General features: G+C 40.9%; 1 protein-coding gene and 5 non-coding genes across 6 annotated transcripts in view; 3 read left to right on the plus strand and 3 right to left on the minus strand.

The window, feature by feature from the left end:
- Positions 1-254: 254 nt before the first annotated feature.
- LOC148096365 (uncharacterized) overlaps positions 255-26,992 on the minus strand; it is a 101,115-nt gene continuing 74,377 nt past the window's right edge. Inside the window, exon 6 of the mRNA XM_087836395.1 lies at positions 255-4,221. Within this exon, the coding sequence (XP_087692521.1) occupies positions 716-4,221 (3,506 nt within the window). The 3' untranslated portion in view covers positions 255-715. The remainder of the gene's footprint in view (positions 4,222-26,992) is intronic.
- On the plus strand, positions 13,726-13,844 carry LOC148096366 (5S ribosomal RNA). The gene has a single exon (XR_015717371.1). It is a non-coding gene; the product is annotated as a 5S ribosomal RNA (ribosomal RNA).
- Positions 15,341-15,459, minus strand: LOC148096367 (5S ribosomal RNA). Its single transcript, XR_015717239.1, has one exon. It is a non-coding gene; the product is annotated as a 5S ribosomal RNA (ribosomal RNA).
- LOC148096368 (5S ribosomal RNA) lies at positions 15,779-15,897 on the plus strand. The gene has a single exon (XR_015717328.1). It is a non-coding gene; the product is annotated as a 5S ribosomal RNA (ribosomal RNA).
- On the minus strand, positions 18,710-18,828 carry LOC148096369 (5S ribosomal RNA). Its single transcript, XR_015717240.1, has one exon. It is a non-coding gene; the product is annotated as a 5S ribosomal RNA (ribosomal RNA).
- Positions 19,148-19,266, plus strand: LOC148096370 (5S ribosomal RNA). The gene has a single exon (XR_015717241.1). It is a non-coding gene; the product is annotated as a 5S ribosomal RNA (ribosomal RNA).

The following is a 26,992-nucleotide window of genomic DNA, read 5'->3' on the forward strand; positions in this document are numbered from 1 at the left end:
CATCACCAGTGTGTGAATGTGTGTGTGAATGGGTGAATGACTGAATGTAGTGTAAAGCTCTTTGGGGTCCTTGGGGACTAAGTAAAGCGCTGTACAAATACAGGCCATTTACCGTGTGTTTGTTTATGCTCAAGTGTATGAATAAATTAGTCAGTTTTAAACAGTTGCAATTTAAACAGTAGAAGAGTGGCACTATATTTATATATTTATAAAGAATTTCAAACAACAATTAATTGATGCTCAAAGCAGGTTTATTTAATTAATATCCAGATTATTTCCAATTAGTTCCGAATTCATTCAGCAGCAAATCACATCACCAGTCACTTCAAGGCTGTATGTATTATTGTAAGGTAGACCCTACAATAATACATACAGAGAACCCAACAATCATATGACCCCCTATGAGCAAGCACTTTGGCGACAGTGGGAAGGAAAAACTCCCTTTTTACAGGAAGAAACCTCCAGCAGAACCAGGCTCAGGTGGGGGCGGGGCCATCTGCTGCGACCGGTTGGGGTGAGAGAAGGAAGACGTTTGTTGTAGGTCTGATTGAAGGACTGATGTGATGGTAAGTTGTCTGCTGCTCCGCTTTGAATATTGACAGATTAGTTGATGGATTTCAAGCCAAATTGTGCCCAAGTTTAAGAACATATTCATTGGTTGTTTTTGTTGATGTTATTGTTTTGGGCTTTTTTTCCACAAGAATTTCTAGCTTCCCTAGAATTCTGGCCACCCAAACGATGATTGCTGCTGAGAGAGCACAAGGTTTTGTCCCCCTGTGTTATTCATATCGGTGCAGGGGGTTCTCCTTGAGAGGCCAGGGTCGAAAAAGGGATGCTTCAGAACCTCCGAGGGTGTTATGCGCTGATTTGCATCCAAGGCCAACATTTGTTTGATTAGCCTGACAAATAATGGTTGGCCATTTTCAGGTCCTTGCATAACCTTCAGTAGTCGTTCAAGGTCATCGAGACGCTTAAGTTTTATCAATCGAGTTTCCTTGGATTGATAATCTGTCTCGTATTGAAATTGTTCTTGGGTCTTAAATGTCCAGCGCTGTTCGTTGTAGTTATCCTCGATGAAATAGCAGTCAGTGTACAAGCCAGACTTTAGAAGATGATCTGGTAGCTGACCCTGAGTTTCAATTATGAACTTCAAAACATCATAATCGTCTTCCCCAGGATAGAGAGGCACCCCTGTAGCAAGCTCCACAGCTACCAGCCCCAGAGACCACATGTCAATTGCTTCATCATATGGAATGCCAAGCATAACCTCAGGTGCACAATAACCAACCGTCCCCACACGGTTACCAGGAATCAGTGCAGAAGCAGGAAATGCGAGTCCAAAGTCTATAAGTTTGACTTTGATGGGAGACTCATGGCGCTTTACAACCATTATGTTTCCAGGTTTGAGGTCAGCATGCACTATTCCCACAGAACCCAGGTGGAACAGAGCATTTGCGAGCTGATGCAAAATTGGCCTGAGTTCTCTTATTGGGAGACCTTGGTTATTCTGGTCCCCTATGTAGTCCCACAGGCTTTGGTCGAGGAGTTCAAAATTTAAGCAAATACGCTCTCCATCGAGGAAATAGCCGTTCCATTCGACAATGTTGCACCTGTCTGGATCCAAGCGTCGTAGCTGCTCCAGGATGAAAATTTCCAGTTTTGCCTGTAGCAGAATTTCAGGGTCGCTTTTGTTGACTTTAATAGCCACAGTTTGGTTGTTTTTTGTATCGCGACATCTGGTTACCAAACCAAAACCTCCTTCTCCGAGGAAGGCCTCTACCACATGGTGATCTCCCAAAATGGTCCCTTCCGTTATTTCAAGATCATCTTCAGAGGAAGATGGGTTGGCTGAGGTGTTGATGTGTCCTTTTTGAGGAAATTCAACTGAGTTTTGGAAACTGCAGTTGAATTTTTGCGATCCATGACTTTTCCAGCTTGAAGGCTGCTGAGAGAGCACAAGGTTTTCTCCCCCTGTGTTATTCATATCGGTGCAGGGGGCTCTCCCTGAGAAGCCAGGGTTGAAAAAGGGATGCTTCAGAACCTCTGAGGGTGTTATGCGCTGATTTGCATCCAAGGCCAACATTTGTTTGATTACCCTTACAAATAATGGTTGGCCATTTTCAGGTCCTCGCCTAACCTTCAGTAGTTGTTCGAGGTCATCGAGACGCTTAAGTTTTATCAATCGAGTTTCCTTGGATTGAAAATCTGTCTCGTATTGAAATTGTTCTTGGGTCTTAAATGTCCAGCGCTGTTCGTTGTAGTTATCCTTGATGAAATAGCAATCAGTGTACAAGCCAGACTCTAGAAGATGATCTGGTAGCTGACCCTGAGTTTCAATTATGAACTTCAAAACATCATAATCGTCTTCCCCAGGATAGAGAGGCACCCCTGTAGCAAGCTCCACGGCTACCAGCCCCAGAGACCACATGTCAATTGCTTCATCATATGGAATGCCAAGCATAACCTCAGGTGCAATATAACCAACCGTCCCCACACGGTTACCAGGAATCAGTGCAGAAGCAGGAAATGCGAGACCAAAGTCTATAAGTTTGACTTTGATGGGAGACTCACTGCGGTTCACAACCATGATGTTTCCAGGTTTGAGGTCAGCATGCACTATTCCCACAGAACCCAGGTGGAACAGAGCATTTGCGAGCTGATGCAAAATTGGCCTGATTTCTCTCATTGGGAGACCTTGGTTATTCCGGTCCCCTATGTAATCTGACAGGCTTTGGTCGAGGAGTTCAAAATTTAAGCAAATGCGCTCTCCATCGAGAAAATAGCCGTTCCATTCGACAATGTTGCACCTGTCTGGATCCAAGCGTCTTAGCTGCTCCAGGATGAAAATTTCCAGTTTTGCCTGTAGCAGAATTTCAGGGTCGCTCTTGTTGACTTTAATAGCCACAGTTTGGTTGTTTTTTGTATCGCGACATCTGGTTACCAATCCAAAGCCTCCTTCTCCGAGGAAGGCCTCTACCACGTGGTGATCTCCCAAAATGGTCCCTTCCGTTATTTCAAGATCATCTTCAGAGGAAGATGGGTTGGCTGAGGTGTTGATGTGTCCTTTTTGAGGAAATTCAACTGAGTTTTGGAAACTGCAGTTGAATTTTTGCGATCCATGACTTTTCCAGCTTGAAGGCAGCTGAGAGAGCACAAGGTTTTCTCCCCCTGTGCTATTCATGTCAGTGCAGGGGGTTCTCCCTGAGAGGCCAGGGTCGAAAAAGGGATGCTTCAGAACCTCCGAGGGTGTTATGCGCTGATTTGCATCCAAGGCCAACATTTGTTTGATTAGCCTTACAAATAATGGTTGGCCATTTTCCGGTCCTCGCCTAACCTCCAGTAATTGTTCAAGGTCATCGAGACACTTAAGTTTTATCGATCGAGTTTCCTTTGATTCATAATCTGTCTCGTATTGAAATTGTTCTTTGGTCTTAAATGTCCAGCGCTGTTCGTTGTAGTTATCCTTGATGAAATAGCAATCAGTGTACAAGCCAGACTCTAGAAGATGATCTGGTAGCTGACCCTGAGTTTCAATTATGAACTTCAAAACATCATAATCGTCTTCCCCAGGATAGAGAGGCACCCCTGTAGCAAGCTCCACGGCTACCAGCCCCAGAGACCACATGTCAATTGCTTCATCATATGGAGTGCCAAGCATAATCTCAGGTGCACAATAACCAATTGTCCCCACAGCACCACCAGCAATCACCGCAGAAGTGTTACATGCGATGCCAAAGTCTATAAGTTTGACTTTGACGGGAGACTCACTGCGGTTCACAACCATGATGTTGACAGGTTTGAGGTCAGCATGCACTATTCCCACAGAACCCAGGTGGAACAGAGCATTTGCGAGCTGATGCAAAATTGGCCTGATTTCTCTCATTGGGAGACCCTGGTTATTCCGGTCCCCTATGTAGTCTGACAGGCTTTGGTCGAGGAGTTCAAAATTTAAGCAAATGCGCTCTCCATCGAGGAAATAGCCGTTCCATTCGACAATGTTGCACCTGTCTGGATCCAAGCGTCGTAGCTGCTCCAGGATGAAAATTTCCTGTTTTGCCTGTAGCAGAATTTCAGGGTCGCTCTTGTTGACTTTAATAGCCACAGTTTGGTTGTTTTTTGTATCGCGACATTTGGTTACAACACCAAAGTTTCCTTCTCCAAGGAAAGCCTCCACCACGTGGTGATCTCCCAAAATGGTCCCTTTAGATATTTCAAGCTCATCTGAGCCGAAGGATGGGTTGGCTGACATGGTGTAATGTGTCTTTTGTGCTGTGAATTGGTGAGAAACAAAACTGAACTTGTTTTGGTTTCTCCTGTAAATTGCTCTCAAAACTTCTCGAAAGGGTTTTAGTTGCTGCAGGTCAATGTCCGTTAAGCATAAAGTAACATAGGTGAGCGCTCCTATTTAAGGGGTTTGGGATCAAAGCAAAGTTACCACGTCAGAAAAGATCAAAGCAAAGTTATCACGTAACAAGGGATCGAAGCATTCTAATATGTGCGCATGCGCACACACGTGTTTGTTTGTGTAATATTGTTCACTCTAAATTTGATCCTAATCAATTTAATATCAGTCAATTAAAGAAAATGTTAGTTTTGGAAAATTTTAAAATGACGAAACTGACAGTTAAAACATTTTTTGTTCGTGTATTTGTATTTTTTTCGTTTTTTTTTTTTTTTTTTCCATACCATGTCAAGCTTTTCTGTATATAGTCATGTCGTAGAGCAAACAAGAAATTGAATTGGATTTTAATATTGCAGTGCTTGGATTTTGGATTTGGTGCTTAAAACTTCTTGAAACTGTAACCGTATTTCATTCACCACAAATAACTATCTGATTGAATAGTTTTCTTATCAGATAGAGAAATAAAATGAGTCGCAAAGTATAAAAGCTACATTTCTCTGCCTGGGCTGCCTTGTACCTCTGCACGTTAGTCTGTTTCAATGTGTGACCCCCCCACCCACTCCCTGATCAGTCGGGGGTGAGCGCACTAACGTGCCTGGAGGTTTCCGTTTTAATGAGTGTTTGGTGGAAAACGAAAAATACAAGAAGGATTTGTACGTTTTCACCACGGGGGAGTTTGCGTAAGTCCTAGTAAATAATTTTCTCGGGTGTGTACGTTACACATGTTATTTTTTAAAATTGGTATTATTATTTTGCTAGCTAGCAAACTCGCGAGATAAAGGATTGAAGTGCACTCAGTGCGATACAATACGGTGCCGCTATTCTAACAGTTAGTTATTGCAGGGTAACTTCTAGAATATGCTGTGAATTTAACTAAGATTACACAGCAGTAGCAGTAATACGAGTTACTTCCCTCGAGTGAAAGCTTTAAACGTTAGCCCGATGCTTAACTAGCCAACTCAAGCTTTCTGATTGAAGGCTAAAAGAGACGTTGTCACCAAGGAAACAGAATATTGATTATATTTTTGTGTGTTGCTGCAGCTTTTTCAAGTATTAACCTGGTGTCTTTGGGAACACCTTAGGGGGAAATAACGGTAATATGACTGAACCATATGGGAACAAAGAATAGGCACTTTTTTGTGCTACCGAAGTTTCCTCGCTTTCATTCAAAATCTGTTTATCATTAAACAATTTAAACATAATGTCTTCAAGCTCACATTGAGGCCTGTGGGGCACTATCAGCCACTGAGACAGTAGACAAGTGACTATTTCACACTTTAAGGCTGCCTGTTTATTTAAGTGAGATGAACAGTACATTATAACTGTACATAATAATATCAATGATGATAGATTAAATAAATAGGTTTTTGAAAGACGCTTGTGCATTTTTAAAGTGTTTAATTGATCTGAGTATTTCATCTGTTCAAAGCCTTTCCCAGTCAGTGCTGTTCTCTATGCCTGTCTTACTCTACATGATGTTATTAGCACAAACACTTTAAAGGTGATAATTAGGTCTACAACAATAACACAGACTGCAATGTAGTTAAGCGTCTTACAGTTAGTTTTGAATGAATAAACTTAAAAAAACAACACAAGCAAAGATCTGTCTCCTCCTATTTTTTGTGTCACATAAGAAAGAAGCATCAATATCTGATGAAAAACGTATTAATTTGGCCTTTCACATGGTCTTACTCAGGTGATGCGAAGTGAAATATGCATCCTTTTTATGGTAATGTGCTGGAAAAGTTTGAAAATGGACATTAAACGTGCTTACAAAGTGCTTGAATTTGACCCTGAAAGGTGTATGAACCCAGAAAAAGTCACACTTGGAGTAAAAACCTCTCATAGCAAGTTAATCATATTAAATTGATTTGATGCTTTCAGCACAAAATTTAGCCACACAATCAGGACAGCGTCCGATTTACCTTCATCGGTAAACGTGTTTATGCAGTACATAGTAACAGTGTGGCTGAGTCCTCTGGTTCAAATCAGTTCCACTACATTTGGAGATGTAAGTCTTAACCTTTCACATGCATCGGGAAGGAAAATACAACCAACATTTAAATGTCTTTATTTGATTTATTTTAAGTGTCTTAATGAGCTGCTGCATGTGAAAGTTAGCAACTGTTGATTTTACTGGCAACAGTTACTCAGTGTTAGCTCATTACTCTTTACTTGTTGAAACAAATCTTGTCTGTTGTTGGTTAATCTGATTCCTGAGCGCTTGTGTTTGTGCCAAAGACGTTGTTTTTTTTAAATGATGAAGCAGCTCCGCTCTCTATAGTATTTATTTGTTGGAGGGAATGTGTTTTGATCATCCTCATGTTCGTTTCCAACATGATATTCTTATTCTTGGACTCTACTAGAGTAGCTTTGCATGCTTCTTCATCTTAAACAAAGCTCCTCTTTTTCTCCTCTGCCTGAAAAACAGGGGTTTTGCCTTTAAGCTAACTTTACTCTTATTGGTTGATATTAAAAAGACTTGCTATTAATGATCAAGGCTTTTTTAATATCATGGATTGGGTGTTCTTTTTATTCACGCTTTTTTCTCGGGTCTATGATGGATATTTTTGCATAAATTAAGATCTGATTACAAATATTAGTCTCACATGTTGCATTAATTTAATTCAAAAGTGAGTCAGGTAGGTGTTAAGTAGAAATACAGCAGAATAGTGAAATTAATCTTGTATTTATCGATTTATCGTCTAATCTTGATCACATGTTCAGCGCTCATAAAAAATATATTTGGAAAACAAAAATATTTGTGCTTATTATTTAGTTTATTTATTACAGAGGAAAAAAACATGACACTCTTCCTCACCACTTCCATTCAACCTTTTTCCTCAGGACTCATTTTAAGCTGCGTACAGAAGGATTCAATCAGTCTGCAGAACACACACATGCATCTGCTTCAGTGGCAATGAATGAAAACATCTGGCTGTGTTATTATGCATACTGAAATAGGAAAATAAAGTAAGATGAATGAGTTGAGCGCTCTGAGCTGGATGTCTTTCTGAAGTACAACTCTCCTGCCTCTGAGCTGTGAAATGTCTTTACTTGCTCAAATTCAATCTCGTAAAAGTCGATCATAAAACTTATGAAAGCTTGTCTAACTTTCTGGGATCTAACTCATTTTAGATATTTGTTTCTATGTGCTGCGTGTGTTATTTGTCATTCAGATGTGAAGTTTAAAAAAGGTTTAGCTGAGTCTTCATTTAATAAATGTTATTTCTGGGGTTTTGTTTTGCTTGCTAGTCGTCGATACTGTGACGGTGTGTCACTGCACAGATCCTCCAGGGAAAATGTTTTTGTTTTTTCACTTTTTGACTGTTGTGATTCATTATTTCTACCTTTCAGTCTTTCCCGTTTCATTATCCAACACACACATTATTCTCTCCCACTGCGCTCCGACTTTTTAATTCTTTGAAAAAAACATTTAATCTTCACAGTAATGCCAAAGTGCAGCGATACATTATGAAGTGCACAGAAAGAGTCTGGATTTCCATTTCTCATACAGTACCGAGCAAAAGTCTTATTTTTTTCATGTTTTGCCAGGTCAGTCTGTGTTAACGGTGTTATTAACTGCATTCTTTAACAAAAGAAGTGAGAACAAATGATGTGGGGTTTTGTTTTTTTGCAATAGGCTGCAAGTAAATGTGTAAAGATACAATTTAAAATTGGTTCTTTGTTAAGTTTTCTGGTCCTTTCTCTGACTTAGGTGTCTGTTTATGTTTGAATGTTTCACAGATTAGTTTGAAGGGTCTTAACAGACAAAAACTGGTCAAATACAAGCCCTGGATTAAAAATCAGAAACACTCTAAAAAGCCTGGAGAGCTATTCCTTAATACCACTTTAAAGATTACAGGGAAGTCCAGATCCCTGGAAGCAAATGAGGGATGGCTCAAGACTTTTGCACAGTGCTGTACATGTCATGCTCCCTGTTTTATAGCTCAGCTCAAACTGACACGTTCTCACTAACTGCTTCTCATTTTCTCCACAGTAAACTTTGACCACTTCCAGATACTGCGGGCCATCGGGAAAGGAAGCTTTGGAAAGGTAATGCGGCCTCCATTTTTCATGCGACTTGTATATTGTTTGCCCTTAATTACCCACCACAGTCGTCATCTCTAAAGAATCAGTGCAAGCGAAGCGAAATGTGCTGGGATTACACTTTAGTTCTCGTGTGCTGCTGTTATTTAATAACATTTATAAATGCAGCTTATGTAATTATTTCTATAAAGTCAGTTAGAGGAGAGCCGATTTATATTTCATCTCACTCAATCTAGGTGGGAATTTTGACTCCACGTCTCAATTTAATTACAGAGCAGCACAATTCTGCGGCTCTATTTGTCATCGCGCTCAACGGTTGGGCTGAGACAAGGAGGAGAACTTAGCGTGTGTGTGTGTGTGTGTGTGTGTGTGTGTGTGTGTGTGTGTGCTGCATTTTGTGACACCAAATTACCCACAGTTCTTTTCAACCTTGTCACAGGTGCCAATATCACCGCTGGTGGCCATTGTTGATAAAACCGTCCTTTTGGATTAACTTGTGGGCCATTTTCTTTCACCTCCTGCCGAAGAATTCCTTTGTGTACACATTGAACGTCTGGATGAGACTTCAGTAATGAATTCAGGACTGTGTGTGTGTGTGAGATACACAGTTGGGGCTCCAGAGATTGGAATAGTTTACCTTCATTTTAAATATCACTGCCCTGAGCACATTGTCAGCTTTAAAATTCAAACTTAAAGAGTTTGTAAGTAAACTGGCTGAGATGAGACACAGACGATGCACCGGGTCCTCGTCTGAGTGCTGGACAGATGCTCACAGAGACGTCCAGATACATTTTGTCCTTGCTGGAGGTCATCTTGTGTGTGTTTTTTGGCCCACTGTGGCCTCACACCGAGCTCCTGCTGTTTTTTGAACACTAGATGGACCAACTGAAGGACCAAGTGCATCTTTCAGGTCCTGTGTCAGGTGTTTGCTGAATTTTTTTTGACATGACTTTCAGGTATTGTTCCTCCATTGTAGATAGATTTTTCAGCCTGTCCCCTTTTTTCTGTCTCCTACTTTTCCAATCCAAAGAACTCAGAGGAAATGGTGTGTTTCTGTGACAGGTTGCTAGTAACGAAGTACCTAAAGATAAAATTTAAAATTGGTTCTTTGCTAAGTTGTGTGTTTTGTATTGTATTTGACAACTCGGGTTTGTCCCTTGAGTAAGGTTAAGTGGTTTAACCCCCCCAAAAACACAAAAATATCGCTCTGAAAGTGATCAGGTAGGGCTGTTCGATATAATGATATATATATCGGATGACGATATAAAAACATCTATCGTTTCATTTTACGCTATCGTTTGTTTCGTGGTGTCGCAAAATAAACTTTACGGCAATATTTTTTTCACCATTTTAGTGGCTATATTCATTTCTTAAAGTTCTCTCTTTCTCTTATATTTAATATAACCACACTACGGACGGACAAGCGACTGTTTTTATGCGTTGTCGTTAGCAACAACGACGGTAAAACCACCGGTGTCCGCTTATTTATGTTCCACATAAACCTTTCACAATAAAGCTCAAGATCCTGTTGAGACTTTTCAAAATAAACTGAATCACGTGAAAGATGCAGAGTGTTTACGGATGAGAATTAAAAAAGAGCCGCCAGGTAAAAAATAAACCTTAGACTCAAACGTTAGAACAGGCTTTTCCCCGCAGCACGCCGTGTAATAAATACTCACAAAGAAAACGGCGACCGTTACAACTTATGTCTAAAAATGTATCGTTTCATGCTTTGGTTAAAACACTCGACTCCAGGTACACGACGCACAGCTGGAAACACTTTACGCAAGTCGAGCTGCCCGAGATTCACAGAATTTACAGAAAATGTTAAATTTTTGTGATTTATATCGTTATCGGGACGATAGATGTCTTATATCAGGATATGAGAATTTGGTCATATCGCACAGCCCTATGATCAGGTACAAGGACTGGACTGAAAATGGGTGAAAAAGCAGTCAATGTCCAAAGAAAAACTTTAAATGACCTTCAGAAAGTCTAAAGAAAGGAAGAAGAAGAACATCTGGCTCAGTACAGAACCGAGGAGAGGCTCAAGACTTATTCACACATAATCAATCAAATTAATCAAGCTTCATCTCTAAGCAGCCTCCTGGCTGTAAGAGCGTCTCGTTTTTGTCTCTAACTGTCTGGTGGCGCTCACAGTAGTCTGCTATGACGGGACCTCGAGGACTAATGTTACAGGGAAATCATTAGGAAAGTGCTTTAGACTGAGCTTTACTGAAATCTCAGTTTTCCCCCTATCAGAGTGCCCGTTTTTATTATGTTATTACTGTGTTTTTTGGAAAAATAAGGCACTCTAAAAATCAGTCCTTTGGTGTTTCTGGAAATCGACAGTGCTCCTTATAATCCGGTTCGCCTTATGTCTCTACCAGCTTTGCACATCTGCAGACTGAAATCTTTGCCCATTCTTCTTTGCAAAACAGCTCCAGCTCAGTCAGATTAGATGGACAGCATTTGTGAACAGCAGTTTTCAGATCTTGCCACAGATTCTCGATTGGATTTAGATCTGGACTTTGACTGGGCCATTCTAACACATGGATATGTTTTGTTTTAAACCATCCCATTGTTGCCCTGGCTTTATGTTTAGGGTCGTTGTCCTGCTGGAAGGTGAACCTCTGCCCCAGTCTCAAGTCTTTTGCAGACTCCAAGAGGTTTTCTTCCAAGATTGCCCTGTATTTGGCTCCATCCATCTTCCCATCAACTCTGACTAGCTTCCCTGTCCCTGCTGAAGAGAAGCACCCCCAGAGCATGATGCTGCCACCACCATATCTGACAGTGGGGATGGTGTGTTCAGAGTCATGTGCAGTGTTAGTTTTCCGCCACACAGAGTAGACTGATATATGAAATATTCCTTTATTGGGTGAGAAAATCAGACCATGTCATAACTGCTTTAAGTCATACAGAATAGATATCAGAGCCTTAAACAGGCTGACTTCTGTTAAATGTGTCAAACTGGGCAGAAAGTAAACAAACACATAACATCCTTATAGAATATGATGTAACACTATAGATCAACTTAGCTCAGAATATATAAAGCATATGAACAATTACAGCAATATGATGCAACAAACACAGCACTGCTACTGATCCAAAATACTCAAAGCTTCATAGAACTGAAACAAACATTTATTTTTAGCTCTATTCTGCTGCTGATACATACTTTAGGTTTCTGAATATTAAACTTGTTTCTTCCTTTCATAGTGTGTAACTTGAAGGCCCTGAGTACTTTCTCCCACACTGCAAACACTGGATGATCAAATTATTTGAACATTACCTAATAAGACTGATTCAGGACAGACAGTTAGTGATGTTAAACTTTCCTAGCAGTCCTTCACAAACAGGGAACAGTCTGTCTATTCTCTCCATCTGTCAGCTGCTGCTGGCTCTTCCTCCTCCTCTTCCTCACACACTGCTGAGTTTGTCCTGGTGGATCATCAGGGGTGCAAAGCCTCACAGATGATGTGCAGCAGTGGGTCCCTCAGTCTGTCCTCACTCTGGACACTTGCAGTCGTCACACATGGAAATCAAATGTGTGATAAGCTGCAGGATTCAAACACAAGTGTAACTTATAAATACATGTTCATACTTTTATTCCACAATCAGAGAGAAAGAAACAGAGACAGAGTGCAGGACAGACATACAGGTGACAGTCTCAGGTGTATACACTGCTACAAACAGGAGGATTTAGTGTTATTACGAGTGCTGAACAAGAAGAGTTCCCAGCTGGTACAGTGGACACATGTGTGACTGCTGTGATTAAAGCATCTTTCTTTCAGCTTAATGAGTGTAGGAACCATAATTAAATGTATTGAATTTTTTGATGATCACTGGGGTTTCATTTGTTTGGTTGCTATGGTGATGTGTAATGGGAGTCACGTGGGTGCTAGCGGTGACATTAAGAGGGCGTTGTCAGTCTGTCATTCACTGGTTTTGATTTTGACAGAGAGGAGGGCTGGGTAGCCTAGTTTTTGTTGACCGCTGCACAACATGTTTCGTCTTGTTACATTAGAGCCTGTGACGTTGTAAGAGTCCAAATCTCGAGATGACATTACTCTGTAAACACTTTAATAAACAAGCAAACAATTCCACCTCTCGCATTATTGCTAAAGTTGACAGCGCGTCAGGCAAATAGGCGGGCTCCATCCCCGGGCTCTAGCGACTGTGGAAGTCGCTACAATGAGTGAACCGTCAGCTCGTTCAAACACACGTTAAAGTCCGTTTGGCTCAACACCACCGAACAGAGGCAGCAATATAACATAGCTAACATTAACAGTGCAGTGAATCCTGCTTGTGCCGTGATATTCAGGACTGCAAACCGAGCAGCATCACTGACTTTCAGCCTGTTGTGTTTGTGGATATATGACTGACTTTAATTATCCACAAAATCATCAGATTCTCTGTAAGATTAAGGTCGACTATCTAACGGCGTATAAAGTAAAGACTTTAAAACAAAGTAAACGCTGAAAGTACAAACATCGCTAATGTCTTATAACTTTGCCGGCATGTGGCCAACAGTAATGTTTTAATGTTCCACGTTATTAAACATTTGCACATAAATAAGTGACATAATATTCAGAACTTACTTTTGAAAGTTTACTCTTTGGCCGCTCTGCTTCCACTTCGTTGAAGTGTCTCCCAGTCCCAGTGCACTTGTTAGCATGTTTTGGTCAACTGGTCCGTCTGGTTATTGTCTCCCCAGAAACATTTCCGTTGTGTTTTTTCCTATTTCCGTTGTGTTGTGTGTGCTTTTGCAGCGCTTTTCTTTTTGCAGCGCTTTTCTTTTTGCAGCGCTTTTCTTTTTGCAAGTGTTTTTCTTTTTGCAGCATTTTTCTTTTTGCAGCATTTTTCTTTTTGCAGCATTTTTCTTTTTGCAAGTGTTTTCTGAAGTTGCAGTCCGTTTGGCCTCTCAGGGCCACCGTAGGGTATGGCCGTAAGCGAAAGCAAAGCTCAGAAACAGCATTTTTATACATGCTGTAGCGACACACGCACACGTTTTCTCTTCTGTAGAGAAGTTAAAGTCTCCAAACGACAAAAATGTTTGAATTACAAAACACACGGTTCTATAATAATCTAACATATGTTATTATGGAGATGTTACTGTGGGAAAAGCATTTTTGCAGCTCAGTGTTGAAGCTGCAGTTAACAACGAATAGCTGCATGCTTTCGCTGTAACATATAAAGCTTGGCACAATAACATATATCAAACTGTGAGACATTTGCCACCTATAAAATGCCCTTTACATAGCAAAACTCTCGCTTACGGCCATACCACCCTGAACACGCCCGATCTCGTCTGATCTCGGAAGCTAAGCAGGGTCGGGCCTGGTCAGTACTTGGATGGGAGACCGCCTGGGAATACCAGGTGCTGTAAGCTTTTGCACTTCCACACACAAACTGCAGAGGGCGCTGCTGCTCATGTTTATGCTCAAAGGCATGAAAAGTTAGATTTCTGGGTAATAAAATCTTTTTTCTATCTTTTTAACATGAGAATATTATATTTCCATCTTGTCTTAAACAGTAATCAGATTAATGATGAGACAAAAGTAGAACAAGGAAAGAATAGGCCATGTATCTCACGTTTAAACAAAATTGATGTTTTCTGAAAAATCTCACACAGATAAACATTTACAGGAAATTACTTTTCCTTCAAAACAAACATCAAAGAGTCTGTGGTTTTCTTTATTGATTGTACTTGAGTAGAAGCTGTAAAGGAACATTTCTATTATTCTCATTTAAAGTGTTTAAGTTCTTAAGCATATGCTTAGTTCTGACACTATAATAGACTGTTCAGTGGAAGTTTCTAAACTAGATGAACTTATTTCAGCCCCAGTAGTTGGAGAAGACAACTCCCTATTGCATGAATAATATACCACTGAAATTTATAAAACAGCTTTCACAAACAAGTTTGAATTTATTTTGGATTTTCTCAAATGCACACAGTGCCAAAAGCATACACACAGTCAAATCTTTTCATATGAGGCGCTGGAGGTTCTGCACCTCATAACTCAACGAGCCCTATTAACTTCTCATTAGTGATCATGGCTGACTACAAGTGTTAGTTTATCTTTGCAGCGTAAAAAGGATTCGCTTAAAAGCACTTGTTGGATTGACCAATATTTAGAACAACAGAAAGTCCAAGGAACTCACCGTAAACCATTTAAGCCATTTTTATACACTTACAGATTCGGTTCAAACAATCGTTTGTAATTACAAGTTGTTTTAATGTGTTACCACTTTGCCAAGGACTGGAAGAAGACCAAAGAGTCCCCCTTAGATCAGAGGGAATTTCTTATTACTGTGAACTGAGGATCCCAACCACTTCTGGAAAGACAGCTTTATGGGCAGACTTGACAATGACTGAGCTATATGGCCACAATGACAACAGTATGTTTGGTGTATCAAAGGTGATCCTTTGAAATCTGAGAACACTGTACCAGATGTTAAGCCTGGTGGTGGTAGGATCATGCTCCGGGGCTGATTTGCTGGATGGAATAATAAAGAAGGAGGACTAGTAAAGTGAGTTTACAATCAACCATTGAAACTGATCATCAGAGATAGAAAACTTCTATTCAGTGCTTCTCCAAATCCTCATCCTCGACTTATTAGTAAAAGAAAACAAATTTCATAATATAATATGTTCTGATGACATTCAGTTGGATCTGATTTACACATCGGGTAGTGTTTTCGTAGCGTAAACGCTGCTCCTCCTCTCAGAGCCTACGCTCTATCTGCTATTCGCGAACAGAGATACGCAAGTTTCTCCGTGACTGCAGCTGTCAGTCAAAGCTGTTTTCCGGAGGAGACTAGAGAATACAAGAAGGAGTAGTGACACTTTTAGCGCCCTCTGCAGTTTGTGTGTGGAAGTGCAAAAGCTTACAGCACCTGGTATTCCCAGGCGGTCTCCCATCCAAGTACTGACCAGGCCCGACCCTGCTTAGCTTCCGAGATCAGACGAGATCGGGCGTGTTCAGGGTGGTATGGCCGTAAGCGAGGGAAGAGCTCAGAAACAGCATTTTTATACATGCTGTAGTGACACATGCACATGTTTTCTCTTCTATATAGAAGTTAAAGTCTCCAAACGACAAAAATGTTTGAATTACAAAACACACGGTTTTATAATAATCTAACATGTGTTATTATGGAGATGTTACTGTGGGAAAAGTATTTGTGCAGCTCAGGGTTGAAGCTGCAGTTAACAACGAATAGCTGCATGCTTTCGCTGTAACATATAAAGCTTGGCACAATACTATATTTTAAACCGTGTGACATTTGCTAAGTATAAAAGATGTTTTATAGCGGGCTTCCCTCGCTTACGGCCATACCACCCTGAACACGCCCGATCTCGTCTGATTTCGGAAGCTAAGCAGGGTCGGGCCTGGTCAGTACTTGGATGGGAGACCGCCTGGGACTACCAGGTGCTGTAAGCTTTTGCACTTCCACACACAAACTGCAGAGGGCGCTGCTGCTCATGTTTCTGCTCACAGGCATGAAAAGTTAGATTTCTGGGTAATAAAATCTTTTTTCTATCTTTTTAACATGAGAATATTATATTTCCATCTTGTCTTCCACAGTAATCAGATTAATGATGAGACAAAAGTAGAACAAGGAAAGAATAGGCCATGTATCTCACGTTTAAACAAAATTGATGTTTTCTGAAAAATCTCACACAGATAAACATTTACAGGAAATTACTTTTCCTTCAAAACAAACATCAAAGAGTCTGTGGTTTTCTTTATTGATTGTACTTGAGTAGAAGCTGTAAAGGAACATTTCTATTATTCTCATTTAAAGTGTTTAAATTCTTAAGCATATGCTTAGTTCTGACACTATAATAGACTGTTCAGTGGAAGTTTCTAAACTAGATGAACTTATTTCAGCCCCAGTAGTTGGAGAAGACAACTCCCTATTGCATGAATAATATACCACTGAAATTTATAAAACAGCTTTCACAAACAAGTTTGAATTTATTTTGGATTTTCTCAAATGCACACAGTGCCAAAAGCATACACACAGTCAAATCTTTTCATATGAGGTGCTGAAGGTTCTGCACCTCATAACTCAACAAGCCCTATTAACTTCTCATTAGTGATCATGGCTGACTACAAGTGTTAGTTTATCTTTGCAGCGTAAAAAGGATTAGCTTAAAAGCACTTGTTGGATTGACCAATATTTAGAACAACAGAAAGTCCAAGGAACTCACCGTAAACCATTTAAGCCATTTTTATACACTTACAGATTCGGTTCAAACAATCGTTTGTAATTACAAGTTGTTTTAATATGTTACCACTTTGCCAAGGACTGGAAGAAGACCAAAGATTCCCCCTTAGATCAGAGGGAATTTCTTATTACTGTGAACTGAGGATCCCAACCACTTCTGGAAAGACAGCTTTATGGGCAGACTTGACAATGACTGAGCTATATGGCCACAATGACAACAGTATGTTTGGTGTATCAAAGGTGATCCTTTGAAATCTGAGAACACTGTACCAGATGTTAAGCATGGTGGTGGTAGGATCATGCTCCGGGGCTGATTTGCTGGATGGAATAATAAAGAAGGAGGACTAGTAAAGTGAGTTTACAATCAACCATTGAAACTGATCATCAGAGATAGAAAACTTCTATATTTAGTGCTTCTCCAAATCCTCATCCTCGACTTATTAGTAAAAGAAAACAAATTTCATAATATAATATGTTCTGATGACATTCAGTTGGATCTGATTTACACATCGGGTCGTGTTTTCGTAGCGTAAACGCTGGGCGTCCTCTCAGAGCCTACGCTCTATCTGCTATTCGCGAACAGAGATACGCAAGTTTCTCCGTGACAGCAGCTGTCAGTCAAAGCTGTTATGATGACGTTTCACCCCAATTTAACATCACCGCGGTAGGAATTAGAATCAAACTTATGGGAAAGGAGACCCCTTGGACATCAATCAGCATGATGAGAACTATTGAAACCAAAAGAAAGAATCTTTGGAAAGAGAGAAGAGGCAGTCGCTCCATATATCGGTTGTTAAGCTTAACGTGGGAATGCTTTACAAATATTCAGAGATGAACTTACACACTTGCTTTACTTCTCTCTGGCATAACTTTCTCGAAGATGAAATGCCGGTTTGGTAGCGAGGCTCCAACTGCTCAACCAGACCGCCGACAGGTCTCGCACGCCACAGCCGCTCTATCACGTGACGCATACTGCTCCAACGTGCTAAGGTTATGAGCTGAGTTACGCCGTGTCGCAAGTTTTGTGAGATGCTTTCGTGATATTTAATGGATCGGATTACATTTTTTAAATTTCTTTCTGATATCTGATCCAGTGATTTACGTCAGTATCGGACCGATACGTAATATCAGATCGGTTCATCTCTAATTAATAAACTAATACAAGTAACCACTGGTTGCACTGATGTGATTAGACTCTTGTGAGTCATCAATCTCTCAAATGTCCTTCTCTCTCCTCCAGAGAAACATTTCAGAGCTGCAAGCCACTTCCTCCAAATATGATGAAGATGTGTGATTTTCAGCAACAGAGACACTTTCCCGAGTTTCAGGAAATGATTTGTGGTTAAAGTAGCAGGACTGTCGAGCACATTTTTATATTTCAAGGTGCCGTTTTTTTAAAAAGGAAAATATGACAGCCAAAAACAACAACAACAAAAAAAACTCTATAACATGCAAACTTCAGTATGAATACTAAGATGAGAGGACAGGGATGAGGTAAAGCTTGCTCATTGGTCCAGTATTGGCCGTATGCCACATACATGATCTGCTGAGACGGTCATTCAGGCTCCATGCAGATGAACTCAACACTTCCTTTGCTTTGTACCCTGTGCAAGTCTGTCAGATCGGTGCATTTATATGAATATGACGCAGTGTTTTATTTTTTCCTGTAAAATTCTCTGTAAACTATAAACCAAAACTGTTTCTGTTTTTTATAATTATATTAAATTCAACATGTCACATCTTGTTTTTATTTTTTTCTCTAACTTACTTCATGTCTCCATGTTATACTCTGCAATAGTAATGTGATTTGTTCATTTAATCTATTATTGACAGTGAGGTGCTGCTTTAGGTTTTATAGTAGTTACTGTCAAAAGGAAACATAACTTAAATATTCCTTGATTAGCATCTAGGAAATGATCAGCGAGGCGCTTTTGTGCTTCAAGGAAAGCAGGAGGAAACTAGAGACTACAGGAAGGAGTGACAGTTTTAGCGCCCTCTGCAGTTTGTGTGTGGAAGTGCAAAAGCTTACAGCACCTGGTATTCCCAGGCGGTCTCCCATCCAAGTACTGACCAGGCCCGACCCTGCTTAGCTTCCGAGATCAGACGAGATCGGGCGTGTTCAGGGTGGTATGGCCGTAAGCGAAAGCAAAGCTCAGAAACAGCATTTTTATACATGCTGTAGCGACACATGCACATGTTTTCTCTTCTATATAGAAGTTAAAGTCTCCAAACGACAAAAACGTTTGAATTACAAAACACACGGTTCTATAATGATCTAACAAATGTTATTATGGTGACGTTACTGTGGGAAAAGCATTTTTGCAGCTCAGTGTTGAAGCTGCAGTTAACAACGAATAGCTGCATGCTTTCGCTGTAACATATGGAATTTAACACAATACTATATTTGAAACTGTGTGACATTTGCCAAGTATAAAAGGTGTTTTATAGCGGGCTTCCCTCGCTTACGGCCATACCACCCTGAACACGCCCGATCTCGTCTGATCTCGGAAGCTAAGCAGGGTCGGGCCTGGTCAGTACTTGGATGGGAGACCGCCTGGGAATACCAGGTGCTGTAAGCTTTTGCACTTCCACACACAAACTGCAGAGGGCGCTGCTGCTCATGTTTATGCTCAAAGGCATGAACAGTTAGATTTCTGGGTAATAAAATCTTTTTTCTATCTTTTTAACATGAGAATATTATATTTCCATCTTGTCTTCCACAGTAATCAGATTAATAATGAGACAAAAGTAGAACAAGGAAAGAATAGGCCATGTATCTCACGTTTAAACAAAATTGATGTTTTCTGAAAAATCTCACACAGATAAACATTTACAGGAAATTACTTTTTCTTCAAAACAAACATCAAAGAGTCTGTGGTTTTGTTTATTGATTGTACTTGAGTAGAAGTTGTAAAGGAAAATTTCTATTATTCTCATTTAAGGTGTTTTTGTTCTTAAGCATATGCTTAGTTTCTCTTCAAAGCGTAAAAAGGATTAGCTTAAAAGCACTTGTTGGATTGACCAATATTTAGAACAACAGAAAGTCCAAGGAACTCACTGTAAACCATTTTAAGCCATTTTTATACACTTACAGATTCGGTTCAAACAATCGTTTGTAATTACAAGTTGTTTTAATGTGTTACCACTTTGCCAAGGACTGGAAGAAGACCAAAGAGTCCCCCTTAGATCAGAGGGCCAGAGGTTGCACATAACATTGACTTCTCCTCAGCAGCTGCCCCCAAAATTGCTCTAGATGAACGATTCACGATTGATGCCAGCTGTGCGTTGCCATGTAAATAGTTTGCATTTCATGTGTACCTGCACATGTACTTGCTAAGTACATGTGAACAGATCTTGAATAAAAAAAACAAAACAAAACATACTTTTAATTTCTGTTTTATTGAAACCACTTTACAGAAAGTACAATTATTTACAATGAACTGTGCATGCAACACAGCAGTTTTATGAATATTCAACAAGAGCAAGTTTCATTTGGCCCTGGTTTGACAACCACAGTGGGGCACATGTTCACCAAAACACAGCACACCTTAACATTCCTATCAAGCAGTGTTTTGTCTTCACCCTCACATGATATGAGTAACTCCTGTCCACAGCCTCTGTGACATGGTGATTTTGTTGTTGGTCTTCTGTCAGATCTTCATCTATCCGGTCGTTAAGTGATGATGTGACGAATCCTACTTCCGGGCCTAAAGTAGTCTGCGTTTAATATGGCTTTTGTGTTGTTAACATGTTTAATGTTTTGTATTTTCTTCTATTTAATCTCAAAAAGCTCCTAAAACAGTCAGTGATCACTGTTGATCTCCCTCGGCTTTTATTACCGCTAATTATTTATTTAAGCTCAGTTTTTAAAACCTTAGGATGTAACTACAGCCCAGCCCATGGAGCAGTATGTGAATAACTAACCTCGTATTGTGGATGGATTATCTCAGTTGTTCTCCTGGCTGAAGTTTGGTCCTTTTACAGCATCCTGCCATGCGATTACATTTGTTCCTGACCACCGAGAACACTCACGTTAACTTTTATCGAGTGGGAAAAAAGTTAGCTTGTTTATATTATGCTCACATAGCTGTGTCGCTAGCGGTCACGTAGCACATCATATACCAGCTAGCCAAACTTCAGTAACCCTACAAACGTCACTGCTGTTTAGTTTTCTGTCTTCATTTATGTTGGAAGTGATAACAGAGCTGTACGTTTTAATTTGTTTCCAAAACCCCGCAGTCAGGACATGCTTTATTGTATTTAGATAGAAGCTAGCGAGCTAACTTCCTGCTAACTTCTAACTCCGTTAAATAAATAAATTCCGTTTTCATGGATGCCTGGATGTTAAACTCAATTGTTACACCTGGTAGAGCAGAACGCTGATCATTTTATTAAAGATGAAAGAATTTAGACAGTTTTTCAACTCTCAGTAATGCCATAGTGATCGTTTGATATATGGACCTGCAGCGAGTTTAGGCCCAGAACGGCTAGTGACGTCAGACTTAACGACGGGATTACTTCTGCACGGGGCACACCTTCAGACTCTGCAGCTGCATAACGAAAGCCTGTAAGATAAAATTAGTGTATGCACATAAGGTAAATGTATACCAGTATTCCAGGTGCGTGATTCATCTGAAAGTTATGTGCAGATTAGCGTACAATGAGCGCAATTTTGTATGTTTTTGGGTGCTCTTTTTCGCTTTCGTTGCACTCGCCTTGTCCGTGTCTCACCGTTGCAATCCAAGCCTGACGTCTTCGTTTAGTAATATCGGATACATGAGATTCCTCCCGTTGCCTCCAGGAGAGGAAACGATGAAATGAGAGCCCATTTTCCAGCTTCTTGCATTCCCTATGGTGTGATCTAACGTTGCAACCGACAACACAGTACGTACGAACCATAGCTGACGTTTCCGTGTGCTTTGTTTGGCCTACTGGCATGGCGGGAGGGGGCGTGGCTCCAAAGCCCTGATGTCTGGCTCTGCCTCTGCTCAGTCGGCTAGTGCCTGATAGTGATGTGTGATACCACTGATTTCCTTTACCAAGTAATACCAAGTAATATTCAGGGTGGTATCGACGATACTGATCCGATACCGATACTTTGTACAAAAACTTATTTTATTTATTGTATCTCAAATTATAGCATCATAATGATTACAGGACATCAGATTACTTGTTCTTATCACTTAATAATGCAGAGTTCATCTTATAGAAATAAAAAAACTGAAGTTGTGGCTATTTGAACACCTTGCCTGCCTGCAGCACTAAAGGACTCCGTGAGAGACGTCTGTCTCGCCCTAGCAGCACCTGTCCCTCTCCTCCTTTCCACCCGGACAACAAAATTGAAAAACCATATCGCAGAATTCATAGCGCGGCCCAGCCAGTTCCAGTCTCCAACAATGGCGGCAGCAACTTCTGGTGTGTGCATGGGTGGGGGCCGACCAACACATCGTCTTCAAACCCCGCGGTCTTTCACTACTCGGGTTAAACATGATATATAAGTCACTTTGATAACTTAAAAATGTTATTGTTTGGCTTTTTCAGTGTTTTATTTGTTCGTGAGTAAATCGGTTTGGCTGAGATTAAAGTTATTAGATTAGATTAAATTAAATTTAACTTTATTAATCCCTCGGGAGGGTTCCTCCGGGGTTTTCACACAGCTGAAGAAACAGAAAATGATTAAACAAAGTGTGAGACGGTCGAGAGTTTACGTCAGTGCCTGTTATATTTTAGATAGCAAGGAGCAGACGGCAGAGTTTCACTCCACCGAGGGAGCTCGTGACGTACTACCCGGCTTTCTTTAGACCGCGAAGGCCGGGTCCTCAGGTGGAAGCAGCCTCTGAATTTGGACACTCCCGCTGTTTCCGGGCCGGCCAATAATAATGGTGACATTTAATGTATTTTATCCGATAAATAAACCCTGTAAAATGTATTTACCCCCCACAGCCCTTTTCAATGTGGCCACAACACCTCACTCTTGGAGCACTTTTTTGCCACATGTATCGCAAACCACGTCTCAGCTGTTTGTGGAGGTAAAATACGTCCGCACATGACTCCAATTACGCTCAGCCATTGTTGTGAGTGCGCACGCCAGTGGCTGCGAGACATTTATACAGCCTTCCTTCCTTCCTAGTTCCTTTGAATGTAGACAATCCGAATGTTATAGTTTCTTTCCACTGTGTTCCTGTTAATGATAAACTACAAATTTATTCTAAATTACTAAAATATCGATATTTTAATGTGAGAATCGATTCTAGAACATAAATGATTGGTATCAGAGGAATCGATATTTCAGGATCGATCCGCACATCACTAGTGCCTGAGCTCGGATCATAGCGAAATTAGGGGGAATTTAGGACTGTGCGCTATGTGCTTCGAATATTGTGTGTCGTTTTTGTTTTATACAGTTGTCAGTCAGGCATCTAACTATGAAACAAATTACACTCCAAAAGACCCCGGGCTTCTGAAACAACAACCCGGGCTTAAGCCCAGTAAGCCACCTCCCGCTCCGCTGATGTCGTGAACACAGCAGACCTGAGGCAAGTGAACTAAGAGGTTATTTATTATTAATGACTGAACAGGGACGGCCAGTTTTCTCCCTAATATTATAATGCTAATGTATATCAGAGAGCTGTTAATAGAATTTAAAGCACATTAAAAACAAAAATGTATCTTTGTGGGAGTCATTTCAAATTAAGAGACATGGCCATCATTAACATCACAGGGTGCTTGTGCATAGAAACACATCAACAATCAACAGAGAGCCATTTATTCTTTTTGTTGTCAAACTTGCTTTGGTGTAATAAACAGACGCTGAGGGGCAGTCACGTCTCGAGGGACTGCGTTTATACAGGAAGGGTTTATTCATTCTGGTGTGTGCATGGGTGGGGCCCACACAGTTTTTGAACCTGATCTCTGCAGCAGTAGCAGTGAGAGCAATGACTGCATTACATTAGGCTACATAACCGGAACATCAGATGCCTGCATTTCAAAATATATAACTGAAGAAACAACAGCATAAACATTTGGAGCTTTACTTCTTTTGGGGACATCCGTGAAGACTGATCAGTCTGAATATAATTTATAAGCAGCATCGTGACTGCTGCGACAGATTAAGAATATGACACATATATAAATGTGCCCAATATGTGGGACTCAACAAAACAGCCATTTGAACTGTTACCTGATTAGGGCACGTGGATGATGGGTCAGCAGTCTGGATGACTCATCTGATGGCATCTATGATCGCCGTAGTGCCACTTGGACTGTTAAAAATGAGAGAGTTTCAAGGTAGGACTCTCTCTCACTGCCTGTGTGCATCGCATCACCTCTGGAGGAGGCTGAAGGTAACCACGTCTTTGCGTGCTAGCTCCTTGGAGGGAGCCCAAGGGGGGTCTTCTTTAATAGTGGCTCAGATTTGGGATCTATTTGGCAAGGCGCAAATAGATCTTTTTGCTTCCAGGATAAATACTCACTGCCCCCTGTTCTTCTCCATAATCGACCACGATGCACCCTTGGGCTTGGACGCACTAGCGCACCAATGGCCAGACGTGCTCCTTTATTACTTTTCCATCAGTGGAAATGATATCTCCAGTTCTAGAGAGAGTGCGTTGGCAGTTCCTCTCTCTGATTCTAGTGGACCCTTGGTGGCCCACAAGGCCGTGGTATGCAGAGATAATCAGCCTGCTAGCAGCGGGTCCTTGGCAGCTTCCTCTCCGCAGGGACTTCCTCTCTCAGGCGGGAGGAGAAGTGGTTCACCTGGATCTGTGGCACCTTCATGATTACCTGCTGAGAGGTTAAACTTGATTGCTAAGGGTTTGCCACCTAGTGTGATAGCGACAATTCAGAGCGCTAGGGCCTCATCTACTAGAGGCTTGTACGCTTACAAATGGCGAGCCTTCGAGCAATGGTGCCAGGACTGCCACACTCTCCCATTTCAGTGCTCTATTGTGGATATGTCTGTGAAGGTTCTCAGTCATCCAGGTCATCGTAGTCAAGAAGCTTCGTCAGTTCTGAAGAACCTCTCCAGATGAGAGGTGAAACATCTTCAAGCAATCTAAAGAAGTCCAGACGCTTTTCTTTCCAAGCTTCTTAGACCTCTATTGTGGATGTTTTGACAGGAGCTGTGGGAAAAGGGCCTTTCATCTACGACAATTAAGATTTATTTAGCAGCTATATCTGCTTGTCATATTAGCTTTGACGGGGTGACACCAGGTGCAAATTCCCTTGCCTTACGTTTTCTGAAAGGGGTTCGCCGGCTGAGACCTGTGCTTAAGTCCAGTGTCCTTGCTTGGGACTTGTCTTTGGTGCTGGAGGCCCTTTGTAGCCCCCCGTTTGAACCCATTGAGTCTGTGGATATGAAATTTCTTTCATATAAGACTGCATTACTTCTCGCTTTGGCTTCGGTAAAGCGAGTGGGTGACCTTCATGCGCTGTCTGTGCATCCGTCCTGCACACAGTTCTCTCCTGATGGCCACAAGGTCGTATTACATCCAGATGCTGCCTATTTTCCCAAGATCATGCCGGTATCTTATAGCTCAATGGAGTTTGAGTTGCTGAGCTTTTTCTCCCCTCCTTTTGCATCTGAGGAGCAGAGAAGTGATGTGTTGGTCACGAACAAAATGGCTCTTAGAGCCGGATCTTTGACGTGAACGACGCGAGCCGGCTCCTTATCGCAAGCTGTGGTTTTTTTTCTTTCTCTCATCCTCTCTCACACTTTTTTCCCGCTTCACTCCGCACGCGCGGCCTGTACTTTGCGCTGGGCAGAGGGGGGAGGGGCGGTAGTTACATTCAGTAGCACAGGAACAGAGCGGGAGGGAGAGAGAGAGAAAGAGAGCCAGAGACAACAACGTCACATTAGAAAGGTATAGTAATCATCCACAACTATTTTCAGTTGCCGATGATAAAGGATTCAGAAAGTTTATTCATGCAGGCCCATATGACAGAGAATATGCATGTTCTTTTGTTTTCATATTTTAATTTATATTTAATTGTGTTGTGGTTTGCAGTGTTTTGTGTTGTTTCACTTTAAATTAGTTTAAAAGAAAAAAGCTGAAAATTTAAACAGTTAAAAATTGAAATGTGAATAGTTGATTTTTGTATTATATGATTTATTTATTACATTTTATGTGGAGTGAATAAATAAAAGTATATTTACGGTGGCCCCTAGAGACAAAACACGTACAAAAGACAACAGAAGTGCTCCAGGATGCTAGGGGGCAGTGTTGAGCTTTTGTTACCTCGTGGCTACACAAGCCAGCAAGTACCAACGACCAGATTTGGTGTGTGGTAATAACAGGTAAATGAACATTTTTTTAAATGATTTGAATATATATGAGTGCTTGTGTATAAATACACAAACAATACACATATGCTTTCAATTGTGTAATTTAAGTGATTTAGGTAGCTCTCTTTTGGAAGTTCAGTTAACGCTAGCAATGTGTTTTGGAATTTGTATGTGTTTTGTCTCTAGGGGCCACCACATACATTTATATATAAATAAATATAAATAAAACACTTTTTTTTACATTAGTAATTCCTTTTGTGTATAATTTTATATTATTCTTAATAATAAATTAATTAAAGCAACAAAACAACCTGAAGAGCCGGTTGGGAGCCGAAAGAGCCGGTTCTCTAAAAAGAGACGGAAATCCCATCACTATAGCAGAGGAGGATGCATTCTCTTTGTCCAGTGCGTGTGCTACGCACCTACATTGAGCGCACTCAGAATGTGCGTTTATATGACCAGCTGTTTGTCTGCTTCGCTAATCCAAACAGAGGCTGTCCCTCTGGATTATAGAAGCTATCTCACTGCATACGGCACCAAAGGTCTTGCTTTGCCCCACGGGGTGAGAACTCATTCAACCAGGGAGATTTTTAAATGTTTTCTTTTTACCAACCAGCTCCTCTTTGATAGCTGCCGCGTCCATCTTGTGCTGCCTGCAGGTGAAGTGATGGGGGAGGGGGAGTTGTGTTCAGTGAAGGAGAGAGGCGAGGCGGAGTAACGTTGCGTAGAGACAAAAGTGGATGAAAGAGAAGCAAAATTGGGGCTCCACAAGTATAATTATAATGTAACATAGACAATATTGATGTAAACGATATTGTCACATATATATCGATATATTTAAAAGCTCGATACATTGCCCAGCCCTACTGCTGAAAGTTCTTTGTTAGTTGTCTCTGCTTATTCCCACACATGGAGCAGATAGAAATCCAATGCAGTCCAGATGAACTCCAGCACTAACTCAGACCTCAGCACTAAGAAAAAATCTGTAGCCCCTCTCTTCATCAATGATTTTAAAACCAGCG

The sequence above is a fragment of the Neolamprologus brichardi genome, chromosome 23 (assembly GCF_056152115.1).
Source record: "Neolamprologus brichardi isolate AB-2024 chromosome 23, ASM5615211v1, whole genome shotgun sequence".
Lineage (NCBI taxonomy): Eukaryota > Metazoa > Chordata > Actinopteri > Cichliformes > Cichlidae > Neolamprologus > Neolamprologus brichardi.